The following is a 15,672-nucleotide window of genomic DNA, read 5'->3' as shown; positions in this document are numbered from 1 at the left end:
GAAGGGGGAAAGAAGAACTCTGCAATTTATTTTACATGTCCAATCACAACAACATTAAATTAAACATATCAGCCAAAAATAATGAAGCGTTTGCATCAGACTATCTTTCATAATTGGAAAAGTGAAAGGAAAGTGAATAAAAGGAAACCAAAGAGGATGCAAGACCATGAGGAAACAGCAGGAAGAAAAACAAATTGCTGTAGAAACTCAGCAGGTCTGGCAGCATATGAGAGAGAAACAGTTAACATTGAGTCCAGTGCCTCACCAGAACCCTGTTATTACTGGACTCAAAACATTAACTCTGCTTTCTCCCCACAGATGCTGCCAGACCTGTTGACATTCTCTAGCAATTTTTTTAAAAATCCTAATCTCCAACACACTCAGTTCTTTGTTTTACTGAACAAAGTGCAGGGCCTGGGAAAGGTTTTGCAAAGGTTGTGAAAATATCTAGCACAGGCTTAATGTGCTTAGTAGCCTCTTTCTAAACTGCAAGGTGATAAATTAAGAAAATATATTGAGGCCCAAGCTGGCCCAATGACACCAATCTTTCAACTTTATTTGGTCTTACCAAATGAATGATGGACTCTTTTCTCTGCAATCTGTCCCCCCAGAATTCCTAACGTACAGGTTCAAAAGTATCGGACTGTTCTCAGTTTATCACGGAATTGGCCACAGAAAAGGAAAAGTGCCACAATGCTACATTAGGCTTACTGGTAAGAAATGCTGAAAGGATAGGTGAGCTCAACTTTCCAACTTACAGAGCTTGTACCCTACATTGGATGCCATTCATTAAGTCTTTAAGTAGAAAATATCCAAATTCCATCAGAAGCATCAGGAAGAAAACTTGGAAGCAAGTCAGAAGGGTAGATATTGTCTTGGGTGACTAAAACTTTGATCAAAAAGAGTGGTCTAAAAAGAGAATCTTAAAAAGAGAGGGGTAGAAATGTTTCAGGAGTAAATTCTACAGTATGGGGTGATAGAGAAATGAAAATGTTAGAATGGAGGAAGGCAGAGCAGCATAGTGGCAAGAGGCAAGATTATGGAAGTACTATCGCTCTCTTCAAATACAAGCCTCTGAGCAGGACAAACTGACCTTTTTCACTCCCAGGATATCTTCTATAAGTGTAGCAGTTTGCAAAAAGGTCTTTTTATTTGTCATAAGTGTGAAGAGGAATAGCACAAAGTCATTCCGTTCTGAGAGGCGCTTTGTTACTCCATCCGTCTGAAAATAAAAAAGGATGCTACATCATCCCTTGCCATCAAATACCTTCCCAAATCATGCACACTTCAGTCCAATGATACACAGCAGTTGACCTTAAAGCCTGAGGTTTTTTTTTGACTACCTGTACATCACACCACACCATTTGATACAACCTGTTTTTCAATCTTTGTGAACTCAACTACCCTCCTCTACTCTCAAAATCAAATGACAGCTCATGGAGAATCTATCACTGGCTCCACAATAGCTTTAAATCGTGCATTCTGTATTTGATATGTTATGAGGCAGACTTGATTAGGGTGCTGAAAGCAAGGAATCCCTAAAGAGCAACAATCACAAAATGCTAGAATTCACCCTGACGTTTGAGGGGAAGAAGCTTGAATCAGTCAGGGGGGCACAGGTGAGTGTAATGCTAGGGAAGCTGAAAGTTCTGAAGGTGGATACATCACCCAGACCAAATGGACTGCACTCCAGGTTTCTGAAGATGGCTGAGGAGATTGTAGAGGCATTGATGATCTTTCAATGATCAATGGGGTCAGTGAAGGTCCCAGACGATTGGAAAATGGCTAATGTAATACCCCCACTTAAAAAAGGGAGAGAGTGTGGGTTGTGGTAGTGGTTGACTTCAAATTTCACCAATATTCACTGAAATTCCCTTAATGCGAGGGGCAGAATGAGGAGAGATTCTTGAAACATTGAGGAATTAGCCTAGCCAGGTGATCAAAGTTTCAGTGGAGGAGCATTTTGGGAACGGTGATCATAAACCATAAGCTTAAGATAGTTATGGATAAGGATAAGACTAGTTCTCAGGTGAAAGCTAATCACAATAGTACTGGGCAGGAATTGGACAAAGTGGACTGGGGGGGGGTCAATTGCTTGAAGGACATGTTGGGAGTCTTAAAGACAAAACAGTTGACCGGAATTCAGGACCAGATGCTCTTATGAGCATGAAAAAGAATGTAAATATTGGGGAACACTGGATAATGAGAGATATTGTAAATTTAGTTAAAAAGAAAAAGCAAGTGCATACAAGGCTTAGTTAACAAATCAAAAATGGCTCTTGAGGAGTCTAAAGAAAGCAAAAACGAAATTAAAATGAAGAGGGCTTGAACAGGCCATGAAATGTCCTTGGCAAGTACGATTAAGGAGAATCCAAAAGGTATTTTATATATATATATTACAAGCATGGGGGTAACCAGGGAAAGGTGAGACCCATTTAAGGAGCCAGAAGAAATGGGAGAGGACCTTAAATGAGACTTCGTTCAATATTCACTAAGAAAAAAGACATGAGCTTGTGGTACGTTTAGAGGTGTTTGCTGACACTCTGAGCATGTTAATATTAAGGTGGTGATGGTGTTGGACATCTTGAAAGACAAGCCCCCAGTGTCCCAAGCGATATATCTTAGGATACTGAAGGAGGCAAGGGATAGGCCTTGATAGAGATCTTCGTAACCTCTTTTGCCACAGGTGAGGTCCCAGAAGTCTAGAGACTAGACAAGGTTGCTCCTTTGTTCAAGGAGGGCAACAGGGATAATCAGGATGGTGCGCCTCACATCGGTGACAGGAAAATTATTAGGCATAGGTTTAAAGTGAGAAGTTTAAAGAAAATCCATGTGGAAAGCGGTTTTCCAAAAAAAAAAAGGCAGTAGGAGCCAGACACGCACTGCAAGCAGACGATTGAAGCAGATACGATAGTAATGTTTAAGTGGACTTATGATGTGGAGGAGCCAGTGTTGGACTGGGGTGAACAAAGTTAAAAATCACAATACCAGGTTATAATCCAACGGGTTTATTTGGGAGTACTAGCTTTCAGAGCACTGCTCCTTCTTCGGGTGGTTGTGGCATAGGACCATAACAATTTATAGCTATAAATGCTGTGTCTTATGATCCTATTCCACAACCACCTGAAGAAGGAGCAGTGCTCCGAAAGCTAGTGCTTCCAAATAAACCTGTTGGATTATAACCTGGCATTGTGTGATTTTTAATTAAGTGGATCTAGACAGAGACAAGAACAGGCAGAGGTTACAGGGATGCAGACCACATGCAGGCAGATGGGATTAGCTTAGAATGGCATCATGGTAGGCATGGACATGGTGGGTCGAAGGGCCTGTTCCTGTGCTGTGCTGCTGTATATTCCATGAGACAGGAAAAAGGAAAATATAGGTCAGTCAGCCTGATCTCAGTCATTGCGAAGATTCGAGAGTCCATTAAGGCAGAGATTGGGGAGTACTTGGAAGAGCTCAGTAAATTGAGCTGAGTCAGCACAGCTTTGTCAAAGGGAGGTTATGTCTGACAATTCTCTTAAGAGTTTTTCAAGTGGTAATGAATAAGTTTGGCAAAAAAAGCAGAGCCAGTAGACATGATCTATTTGGATTTCCAGAAGGCCTTTGACAAGATGCTGCACAGCAGGCTGCTCAATAAGAGCCCATGGCTTTATAGGCAAGTTATGGGGCACAGACAGAAGATTAGCTGACTGGCAGAAAGCAGGTAATGGGGTTACAAAAGGGGGGTCTTTTTCAGGATGGCAGCCAGTGACTAATGGCAGTCCGTAGGGGTCAGTCTTGGGACCACAGCTATTCACGTTATACATTAACAATCTGAATGAAGGAACAGGAGACATTATAAACTGAGCAAAGATCATGGAGGGTCAGGTAGTGTTGAGGAGGCAGTGTGGCTACAGAAGGATTTGGAAAGGGTAAGAAAGTGGGAAAGTAGCAGCTGATGGAACAGAATGAAAGAAATTGTGAGGTTTTGCACTTTGGTCAGAAGAAGAGTCAGAGACTATATTCTAAATAGGGAAAGACTTCAGAAATGTCCTAGATTACGATTCTCCTAATGTTAGCATGCAGGTTCAATTGGCAGTTAGAAAATCAAATGCAATGTTAGCATTCATTTCAGGAGGGATAGAATACAAGAGCAGAGATATACTACTAAGGTAGTATAAGGTTCTGGTCAGACTGCAATTGGAATATTGAGAGCACTTTTCGAAGGAAGGATGTGATGCTGGCAGGGTCCCAGAGCAGATTACAAGAATGATCCCCTTGGATGAAGGGCTTGTCATGAGTTGTCATTGAGGACTCTGGGTCTCTACTCAATGGCTTTTAGAAGGATGAGGGGGATCTCAAAGAAGCTTACAGAATACTGAGAGGCCTGGATGGAGTGGAAGTGAAAAAGATATTTCCATTAGTAGGAGAGATGAGGACCCAAGGGCACAGCGTGAAAGTGAAGGAACCACACTTGAGAACTGAGATGTGGAGGAATTTCTTTAGCAAGATGCGGTGAATCGGTAGAACATTGTCACAGAAGGCTGCGGAGGCCAAGGCATTAAGTGCATTTAAGATAGAGGTAGATTAGTATTTGGTCAATAAGGGGATCAAGGGAGAATGGATTGAGAAACATATCAGCCATTATCAAATGGTGGAGCAAACTTGATGCGTCAAATGCCCTATTTCTGCTTCTGGATCTTATGGTTTTACATCGCCCGTTGATAGCTGTTATTAGATCTTAGGTGTCTGTACCACATCTTCAAAAGTACCCCAAACAAAAACAAACTGCTGGCAAAACTCAGGTCTGGCAGCATCTGTGGGAAGAAAGCAGAGTTAATATTGAGTCCAATGACTCAGAGCACCGATGTGGTACTTCATCAAAACTACCACACTGGCTATGTAACAGTTTGGGGAACATATTATGAAAGAGGTGATATAATTATTTAATAAATAGTGTTAAGTCATTGCTAAATGATCCAGATGTGACATGAAGAAAAATTTTCATGCAATGGTTGGCTAGGAACTGGAGCTCATAATTGAGTGGTAGCATTCAAAATGGAATGCAATAAATACTGGAAGGTGTAAGTAGTGCATCTCTATTTCTCTGTACTTTTGATGGTGGATTAATGTGACTGATTCAAAACCAATAACTGAAAGAAACTGTCATTGGTGGGTTCAGTTAACAGTTGGCTGGATGGCTGTTTTGCAATGCAGAATGAGACCATTGTGGTTAATTGGCTGACTTTATCACAAAGGACCCTCCTTCTCAACAGTTCCCCTCATCTGAGGCTTAATAGCGCCCAGGTTAAACTACTTCTGTCTCTCTCTAATGACAGCACAGCCCGACGGTCCGATAGGGCAATGGTAACTTTACCTTAACATCAGACTGTGACACTAAACAATTTGTGTGTCAATTCTGAGATGTCAAAGAACCCAGAAGGACTGAGTTCAGAGAAGAATATTTCAAAATCTGACCAAATTCTCACTTACACAAATACACGTGTTGTATAATATGCTTAGGCAATCCTTTATCAAGTCTTCATTCACTGTAAGACAAAAATTACATTTAGCAAACCCCATTTCTATTTAACTTTTAACATTTGACTATTTTAAAATGCTTTAGTTTGCAAAACCAAAAAGTTAAAAACATTTAGTAACTTTTTTGTTACTAAAAGCTGTGCCTTTTTAAACAGCTCGAACCAGTCATTATAGCTACTCCATTAAAATAATAATAAAAGGGAAGGGAAAGTAACAATCCTTAACCCAATTCCAGCATTCACAAAGAAATAAAAGTCAAAATATTATAAATTTTAAAAACCTAGAACTAAAGATCAGACTTCATGCTTGTGTTGTCATTTAATTAGATGAGTAATGAGTGCTAATGAGTACCTCAACACCATTTACCTGGCTATCCTCTAAATTCCTGACAACCATACCCAACACCCCTCTCAACATTTACAATTGCCCCCATCAGCCACAATTTTAAGGGGAAGGATTTGCAAAAATAAAAAGTTTCTTAATGTCAGTACTGAACAGTGCAGCTCTAATGTTATGCTCTCATGCTCCACTAAGGAAACAGTTTTTCCTTTACCAACTTGCATCCCTTTACTGATTTAAACACTGATTGAGAAACTCATCAGTCTGCTCTGCCAGTGAGATCATGACTGAGCTGATGACCTTCAACTCCATTTCTTGCCATTTGAAAACCAGGTGTTTCCCTTCTGCTTCAGAGACTGATACAAAAGAAAAGTGCCAAATAACATTCATATTATGTAAACGTTAGGCAAAGACTGCATCCAACAAATGAGATTCCAACCATTGGCGCTTCACATTCAACTCCATTATCATCATCAAATCCTCCACTGTCAACAAGGGGTGATCAAAAAATTAACTACACTACCTGACTGAAGCCTGCTGAACAAGTACAGAGCACAAGCCACGGATGTAATGGAATACTCTTCACTTGCCTGGATGAGTGCAGATCTTATAGTACAAGACACTCAAAAGCATCCATGATAACGCAGCCCATTTGTTGGGACCCCATTTAATACCTTCAATATTTGCACAGTGGCAGCATCTACAGAATGCATTGCAACAATTCCCCAAGGCTCCTCTGACATCACCTTTGAAACCTAAAAGGACAACAGCAGCTGATACATGGGAATATCACTTGCAAGGTCATCTCCTACCTCACACAACCTTGACTTCGAAATATACCATTCGTTCATAGTGTTGCTGGTCAAAATTCTAGGAGTCACTTCCTAATAGGGGTGGACCTACATCATGATTACAAAAGCAGTTCAAGGGCAACAATCCAGAGTTCTAAGGGAGACAGCTGAAGAGATAGTGGAGGAGTTAGTGGTGATCTTTCAGGAATAACTAGAATCAGGAAGGGTCCCAGAGGACTGGAAATTTGCTAACATGATACTCCCGTTTAAAACAGGAGTCCATTGTGAAGGATGAGATTTCTGAATACTTGGAAGTGTATGATAAAATAGGGTAACATCAGCAAGGGGACATCATGCCTGACAAAGCTGCTAGAATTCGTTGTAGTAACAAGCAGGTTAGACCAAGGGGAGCCAGTGGATGTTATCTACCTAAACTTCAAGAAGGTCTTGGACAAGGTGCCGCACAGGAGGTTACTGAGTAAGATAAGGGCCCATGGTGTTCAGAGAGTGGGAATAAAATGGTCCTTCTCTGGATGGCAGCCGACTGTGTTCATTGGGTACCCATTCTTTTTGAATACACGGTATAGGTGATTTTTCTCTGCTCTGCGTAGTTCCTCTGATATCAGGGTTCTTAGCAGAGGCAATAGTGCAGAGACTTGAACAAACAGCTCTGCCAACTATCCAACCCAAACTTTGTCTGCTACGTGGATAACACCTTTGTCATCACTAAAAGAAACAAGTTAGAGGAAACCTTCCAGACCATCAATAATACCTTAACTGGCATAAAATTCACTAAAGGAAGAGGAAAACAACAACAAACTGCCATTCCTAGATATCACAGTAGAGCAAACAGCCAATGGGGAACTTCAAACCAGCGTCTACAGGAAAACACCACATATGGACCAAATATTGAACTACAGAAGCAATCATCCCAACACCCACAAAGAAAGCTGCATCAGAACATTATTTCAATGAGCCAACACTGCAGCATAGAGGAACTTCGCAGAGCAGAGAAAAATCATCTATACCGTGTATTCAAAAAGAATGGGTACCCAATGAACACAGTCAGAGAACACAGAACATTACAGTGCAGTACAGGCCCTTCGGCCCTCGATGTTGCGCCGACCTGTCATACCAATCTGAAGCCCATCTAACCTACACTATTCCATGTACGTCCATATGCTTGTCCAATGACGACTTAAATGTACTTGAAGTTGGCGAATCTATTACCGTTGCAGGCAAAGCATTCCATACCCTTACTACTCTGAGTAAAGAAACTACCTCTGACATCTGTCCTACATCTATTACTCCTCAATTTAAAGCTATGCCCCCTCGTGCTCGACGTCACCATTCTTGGAAAAAGGCTCTCCCTGTCCACCCCATCTAACACTGATTATCTTACGTCTCTATTAAGTCATCTCTCAACCTTCATCTCTCTAACGAAAACTCCCTCAAGTCCCTCAGCCTTTCCTCATAAGATCTTCCCTCCATACCAGTAAGTCTCCTCTGCACCCTTTCCAAAGATTCCACATCCTTCTTATAATGCAGTGACCAGAACTGTACACAATACTCCAAGTGCGGCTGTACCAGAGCTTTGTACAGCTGCAGCACAACCTCCTGGTTCCGGAACTCGATCCCTCTATTAATAAAAGCTAAAATACTGCATGCCTTCTTAACAATCCTGTCAAACTGGTTGGCAACTTTCAAGGATCTGTGTACCTGGACACCGAGATCTCTTTGCTCATCTACACTACCAAGAATCTTACCATTAGCCCAGTACTTTGCATTCCGGTTACTCCAACCAAAGTGAATCACCTCACACTTGTCTGCATTAAACTCCATTTGCCACCTCTCAGCCCAGCTCTGCAGCTTATCTATGTCTCTCTATAAACTACAACATCCTTCGTCACTATCCACAACTCCACCGACCTTAGTGTCATCTGCAAATTTATTAACCCACCCTTCTACACCTTCATCCAGACAATTTATAAAAATGACTAACTCCACTGGTAACTGGACTCCAGGATGAACATTCCCACCAACCACACCCTCTGTCTTCTTTCAGCAAGCCAATTACTGATCCAAACTGCTATATTCCCCACAATCCCATTCTTCCACATTTTGTACAATAGCCTATTGTGGGGAACCTTATTGAACGCCTTGCTGGAATCCATACACACCACATCAACCAGTTTACTCTCATCTACCTGTTTGGTCACCTTCTCAAAGAACTCAATAAAGGTTTGTGAGGCACAAACTACCCTTCACAAAATCATGCTGACTATTCCTAATCAAATTATTCTTTTCTAGATGATTATAAATCTTATCTCTTATAACCTTTTCCAACACTTTACCAACAACTGAAGTAAGGCTCACTGGTCTATATTTACCTGGGGTGTCTCTGCTCCCCTTCTTGAACAGGGGAACCACATTTGCTGTCCTCCAGTCTTCTGGCACTATTCCTGTAGACAATGACGATTTAAAGATCAATGCCAAAGGCTCGGCTATCTCCTCCCTGGCTTCCTAGAGGATCCTAGGATAAATCCCATTCGGCCCAGGGGACTTATCTATTTTCACATTCTGCAGGATTTCTAATACCTCTTCCTTGTGAACCTCAATCACACCTAGTCTAGTAGCCTGTATCTCAGCAATCTCAACAACATTGTCGTTTTCTAGAGTGAATACTGTTGAAAAATATTCATTTAGTGCTTCCCCTATCTTCTCTGACTCCACACACAACTTCCCACTACTATCCTTGATTGGCCCTAATCTTACTCTCGTCATCCTTTTATTCCTTAAATACCTATAGAAAGCCTTAGGGTTTACCCTGATCCTATCCGCCAACAACTTCTCATGTCTCCTCCTGGCTCTTCTGAGCTCTCTCTTTAGGTCTTTCCTGGCTACCTTGTAACCCTAAAACGCCCTAACTGAGCCTTCACATCTCATCTTAACATAAGCCTTCTTCTGCCTCTTGACCAGAGATTCCACTTCCTTCGTAAACCACGGCTCCTGCGCTCCACAGCTTCCTCCCTGCCTGACAGGTACATACTTATCTAGGACACACTGTAGCTTTTTCTTGAATAAGCTCCACATTTCTAATGCGCCTATCCCATGCAGTTTCCTTCCCCATCCTATGCTTTCTAAATCTTGCCTAATCGCATCGTAATTGCCTTTCCCCCAGCTGTAACTCTTGCCCAGTGGTGCACACCTATCCCTTTCTATCACTAAAGTAAACATAACAGAATTGTGATCGCTGTCACCAAAGTGCTCACCTACGTCCAAGTCTAACACTTGGCCGGGCTCATTACCCAGTACCAAATCTAATGTGGCTTCGCCCCTTATTGGTCTGTCTACATTATGTGTCAGGAAGCCTTCCTGCACACACTGGACAAAAACTGACCCATCTATAGTACTCGTACTATAGTGTTCCCATTCAATATTTGGAAAGGTAAAGTCCCCCATGAGAACTACCCTGTCTCGCTCACTCCTATCGAGAATTATCTTTGCTATCCTTTCCTCTACGTCTCCGGAACTATTCGGAGGCCTAGAGAAAACTCCCAACAGGGTGACCTCTCCTTTCTTGTTTCTAACTTCAGCTCATACTACCTCAGTTGACGAGTCCCCAAACATCCTTTCTGCAACTGTAATACTGTCCTCGACCAACAATGCCACATCTCCTCCTCTTTTACCATCTTCTCTGTTCTTACTGAGCAACAAACCCAAACAAGCAGACAAAACAAGTCCAGAAACCAGAGCCACTCTCCCCTACATCAAAGACATATCAAATGACTGCCAGACTACTCAGACCCCTCGGCATCATGGTAGCCCACAAACCCACCAACACACTAACACAGCAGCTAATGAACTTGAAAGACCTATACAGACAACAAGCAAAACTAATGTCATTTACAAAATACTATGCAAGGATTGTAACAAACACTACATTGGTCAAACAGGCAGAAAACTAGCCACCAGGAAACATGAACACCAACTAGCCACAAAAAGACATGACCCTCTCTCACTAGTATCCTCACATACGGATGAGGAAGGACACCACTTCGACTGGGACAACACATCCATCCTAGGACAAGCCAAACAAAGAAATGCACGAGAATTCCTAAAAGCATGGTATTTCAACCGGAACTCTATCAACAAACACGTTGAGTTAGACCCCATCTACCACCTTCTGAGAAAAGGAACAGGAAGTGACTTCACCACAGGAAATACCATCATCAACCCAAAGAAACCCAAATATATAAATAGAAAGCAGGAATTTTCAGCATTGTTTCGCCTGAGGCGCACTGAAGATGTTACCTAGTAGGGTAACAAGATGTCTGGAAATTAACCTTACAGCTCAGCGAGCAAATCTACATCCAGCAAGCAAGGGTCGTAGGGGCAAGTATTCAACATTTAAGCAGCATCTGAATGAGCACTTAAAATGCCAAGGCACAGCAGGCTATGGACTAGATAAATGGGATTAGTGCAACTTGTTGGCCAAAAAGCCTGTTTCTATGCTGTACGACTTGTATACTAACATCAGAATCCTACTAAGTTGGCACTAGGCTGAGCTCTTCACATAGATAAGAGAATATTAGCACCTAGAATGTTAAGTATCTGATCTTTACACTTGACCAAAACCTCTAAAGAATCTAAAAGGACAATACAGGGTAAATGCCAGAAAGATGTTCCCAGCGATCCTGAAATCCTGAAGCAGGGGTCACAATTTAAGGATAAGAGCTTGGCCATTTTGGAATAAGACTAGGAGAAACTTTTCCCAGAGAATGGTAAGCATATGGATTTCTCTGCCGCAAGTGGTTGAAGTCAAAACATTGACTGGTTTCAAGGAATTAGATATGGTTCTTAGGACTAAAGGGATCAAGAGGCATGGGGCAGTAATACAGTACTGAATTAGATGATCAGTCATCATTATATTGAATGGTAGAATGGGCTTGAAGGATCAGAAGGACCACTTCTGCTCCTACTTTATATACAAGTCACACCTGGCACAAAGGAAGATTGTGGTGGTTGGAGGTCAGTCATCTCTGCGCCAAGAATCTCTGCAGGAGTCCCTTATGGTAGTATCCTTGCCCCAACATCTTCAGCTGCTTCATCAATGACCTTTCATTATGAGAAGGACAAAAATACGGATGTTCGGTGATGACTGCACAATGTTCAGGCATTTGCTATTCGTCAGTGTGAAGCAATCCATACCCAAATGCAGCAAGACCTGGACACTATCCCTACTTAGATGAAAGCGGCAAGGAATATTCATGCCACACAAATACCAGACAAAGATCAAGGGAGAATCAAACCATCTCCACTTGACATTCAATTGTACCACCATCACTGAATCTCTCACTATCACCTTATCATTGACAAGAAACTGACTGGATGAGTTCTACAAGTACTGTGGCTACAAAAGCGGTCACAGGTTTGGAATCTTGCCATGACTAACTTGTGTCCTGACTCCCCGAAGCCTGCCCACCATCTATAAGGCACAACTCAGGCGTGTGATGGAATACTCACCAGGATAAGTGCAGCTCCAACAATACTCAAAACAGCTGGATACCAACCACAAAGTACTCCCCTTGCTTGGAACCACAAGCATAATTCTTAATCCACCACTATTCAATAGCAGCAATCTAGCTGCATAACAGACTTTTATCAAGGCTCTTAAGACAGCACCTTCCAAACCCATGACCTGCTACAATCTAGGAGGAGAATTGCAGTGAATATATGGGAACATCACCTCCAAATTCCACCATTAAGCCACTGAGCATCCAGACTTGGAAATTATATATGGCTCATTCAGTGTTGTTGAATCAAAACTCTTGAACTTCTTTCCTATTATATTTTGAGTGTATCTACACCAAATGGGCTGCAGAGGCAGATCACCACCTTCTCAAGGATAACTAGGGATAGACTATAAATTCTGGTCCAGCCAGCAGCACCCACATCCTGAGTTAGGGAGTCATCACCAACAGCTGCTTATTTAAATAGTTTTCAAACTCCAGGTGTGAAGCACATGTTACACATAAAATGTCTTAACATCGAACTCACTTTTCTGCTTCTTTTTCTGTGGTGCAAGTGTTGGCCGCATAAGGATTTCAACTAAAAGCTGTAAAGCAGTTAAAAAAAAAAAGGACATATCAAAATACAGATACTTAAAAAATTACTCACTGGTTAAGAAGGAAAAACATACTTAGCAAATATGGGCTAAGACTTGGTTATATTCATTACTTGTGCAGAATCTTGTGTTGCTTAGCCAAAACCGCTATATAAAAGCCAACTCAGAAGCTGCTGCACTCAATCAGCACCCAATGATGCACAGTAATAGAGAAAGCTGGACACCTGACAAATTTCACCCCCACCCAAGTCCCTGGCACTAAGTAAGCCCCAGTCAATACAGTAGAAGTTAAAATCACCTGCCTCAACAACCCTTTGAGGAGGGAAATGGTTGTGCTTCAAATTTGACTGTTTTTTGAGCAAGAGACCAAGATGATTTGGGGGGGGGGGGGGGGAGTAGAGAAGAGGCAATAGTTGCTGTCTATATGGACTTTAGCCAGGCTTTGACAAGGTCCCACATGGAAGGTTTTTACAAAAAGGCAAAGTCACATGGGATCAACGTGAGCTGGTAAGATGGATGGATACAGAACATGTTTAGTCATAGAGATGGGTGGTTTTGTCGCTGGAGATCTATGAACAATGGTGCTCCACAGGGATCAGCGCTGGGAGTCCTGTTGTTTAAGCACAGCAGGTCAGGCAGCATCTGAGGATCAGGAAAATCAACGTTTCGGACAGGAGCCCTTCATTGGGAGTGACATTCCTAATGACCTCCAGCATCTGCAATCCTCACTTTCATCCTGTTGTTTATAATATATAAATTATTTGGAGGAGACTTAGGTGGCCTGATTAATAAGGTGGTGGACAATTCAAAGATTGGGGGGAGCTGAAGTGAGAAAGATTTCCAGAGGATACAGCAGTATATAGTTTGGCTGGAGAAATGGCAGATGGTGTTTAATCCAGATGGCAGGTGAAGCATTTTGGAAGATCTGAAGCAGAAGGGAAGCATAGTGAATGACAGAACCCTTAGTAACATCCACAGACACAGGAATCGAGGCAAACAGGTCTAGAGTTCCTTGAAAAGGGACACAAATAGATATGGTGGTGAACTGTAGGACATAGTTCATCAGTCAGGGTATAGAGTACAAGTAGTGATAAATCACGTCGCAGTTGTAGACAATTTCAGTTCGGCTATATTTGGAATATTACTCAGCTATACAGCATGGAAACAGATCCTTCGATCCAACTCGTCTGTGCCAACCAGATATCCTAAGTTAATCTACTCCAATTTGGCAGACATCCCTTGAGCCCTCCTATTCATATACCCATCCAGATGCCTTTTAAATGTAATTGTGCCAGCCACCACCAGTTCCTCTGGCTCATTCCACACATGCATCACCCTCTGCGTGAAAAAGTTGCTCCTAAGGTCCCTTTTAAATCTTTCCTCTCTCACCTTGAACCTATGCCTTCTAGTTTTGGACCGCTATTCCAGGGAAAAGACCTTGTATATTCACCCTATCCATGTCCCTCGATTTCATAAACTGTATAAGGGCACTCTTTAGCCTGCAATACTCCAGGGAAAATAGCTCCAACCTATTTAGTCTCTCCCTATAGCTCAAAGCCTCCAACCTTGGTAACATCTTTGTAAATCTTTTCTGAACCCTTTCAAGTTTCAGAACATTCCTCCTACAGCAAGGGGACCAGAATTGAACGCAGTATTCCAAAGTTGCCTAACCAATGTCCTGTAAGCCTCAACATGACCTAATCCTATACTCAATGCATTGACCAATAAAGACAGGCATACCAAATTGCCTTCTTCACTATCCTGTCTTCCTGAAACTTGACTTTCAAGGAACTATGAACCTGCACTCCAAGGTCTCTGTTCAGCAACACTCCCAAGACCTTACCATTAAGAGTACAAGTCCTAACCCTGATTTGCTTTTCCAAAATGCAGCAGCTCACATTTATCTAAATTAAACTCCATGTGCCATTCCTCAGCCCATCTGATCAATGTCTTGTTGTACTGGGGTGACCTTCTTGGCTGTCCACTACAGCACCAATTTTAGTGTCACCCATAAACTTACTAACCATACCTCCTATGTTTACATTCAAATCATTTATATACATGACAAAAAGCACCGATCCTGTGGTGCACTGCTGGTCACAGGCTTCCAGTCATGAAAATCTATCTTCCTCCACCACCCTCAGTATTCTACCTTAAAGCCAGTTCTGTATCCAAATGGCTAATTCTCCCGTTATACCGTGTGATCTAACCTAGTCTACCTATATGGAACCTTGTTGAACACCTTACTGAAATCCATATATATCACATCTACCACTATGACTTCACCAATCCTCTTCATTCATTCTTCAAAAAGCTCCATAAGACCATAAGACATAGGAGTGGAAGTAAGGCCATTCGGCCCATCGAGTCCACTCCGCCATTCAATCATGGCTGATGCGCATTTCAGCTCCACTTACCAGCGTTCTCCCCGTAGCCCTTAATTCCTCTAGACAACAAGAATCTATCAATCTCGGCCTCGAAGACATTTAGCGTCCCGGCTTCCACTGCACTCCGTGGCAATGAATTCCACAGGCCCACCACTCTCTGGCTGAAGAAATGTCTCCGCATTTCTGTTCTGAAATGACCCCCTCTAATTCTAAGGCTGTGTCCACAGGTCCTAGTCTCCTCGTTTAACTGAAACAATTTCCTAGCATCCACCTTTTCCAAGCCATGTATTATTTTGTACGTCTCTATTAAGTCTCCCCTTAATCTTCTAAACTCCAACGAATACAATCCCAGTATCCTCAGCCGTTCCTCATATGTTAGACCTGTCATTCCAGGGATCATCCGTGTGAATCTCCGCTGGACACGTTCCAGTGCCAGTATGTCCTTCCTGAGGTGTGGGGACCAAAACTGGACACAGTACTCCAAATGGGGCCTAACCAGAGCTTT

At 42.2% G+C, this 15,672-nt stretch overlaps 1 protein-coding gene across 3 annotated transcripts in view; it reads right to left on the bottom strand.

Annotated features, from left to right (window-relative positions):
- Window positions 1–15,672, bottom strand: part of LOC122560343 (short transient receptor potential channel 4-associated protein-like) — a 97,259-nt gene that overhangs the window by 60,664 nt on the left and 20,923 nt on the right. For 2 of the 3 annotated variants that reach the window (XM_087994632.1, XM_087994633.1), the window contains exons 4-7: window positions 12,714–12,771; window positions 9,044–9,115; window positions 5,476–5,531; window positions 1,094–1,222 (exon numbers count right to left, since the gene is read on the bottom strand). In XM_087994632.1, the coding sequence (XP_087850758.1) occupies window positions 1,094–1,222; window positions 5,476–5,531; window positions 9,044–9,115; window positions 12,714–12,771 (315 nt within the window). The remainder of the gene's footprint in view (window positions 1–1,093; window positions 1,223–5,475; window positions 5,532–9,043; window positions 9,116–12,713; window positions 12,772–15,672) is intronic. The other variant, XM_043710990.2, reaches the window with a different exon arrangement.

Source organism: Chiloscyllium plagiosum, unplaced genomic scaffold, assembly GCF_037043375.1.
Source record: "Chiloscyllium plagiosum isolate Xiang-an unplaced genomic scaffold, Cpla_swu_hap1 HiC_scaffold_15, whole genome shotgun sequence".
In the NCBI taxonomy this organism is placed as follows: Eukaryota; Metazoa; Chordata; class Chondrichthyes; order Orectolobiformes; family Hemiscylliidae; genus Chiloscyllium; species Chiloscyllium plagiosum.
Note: the sequence above shows the minus strand (reverse complement) of the source record. Positions and strands in the feature narration are given on the sequence as shown.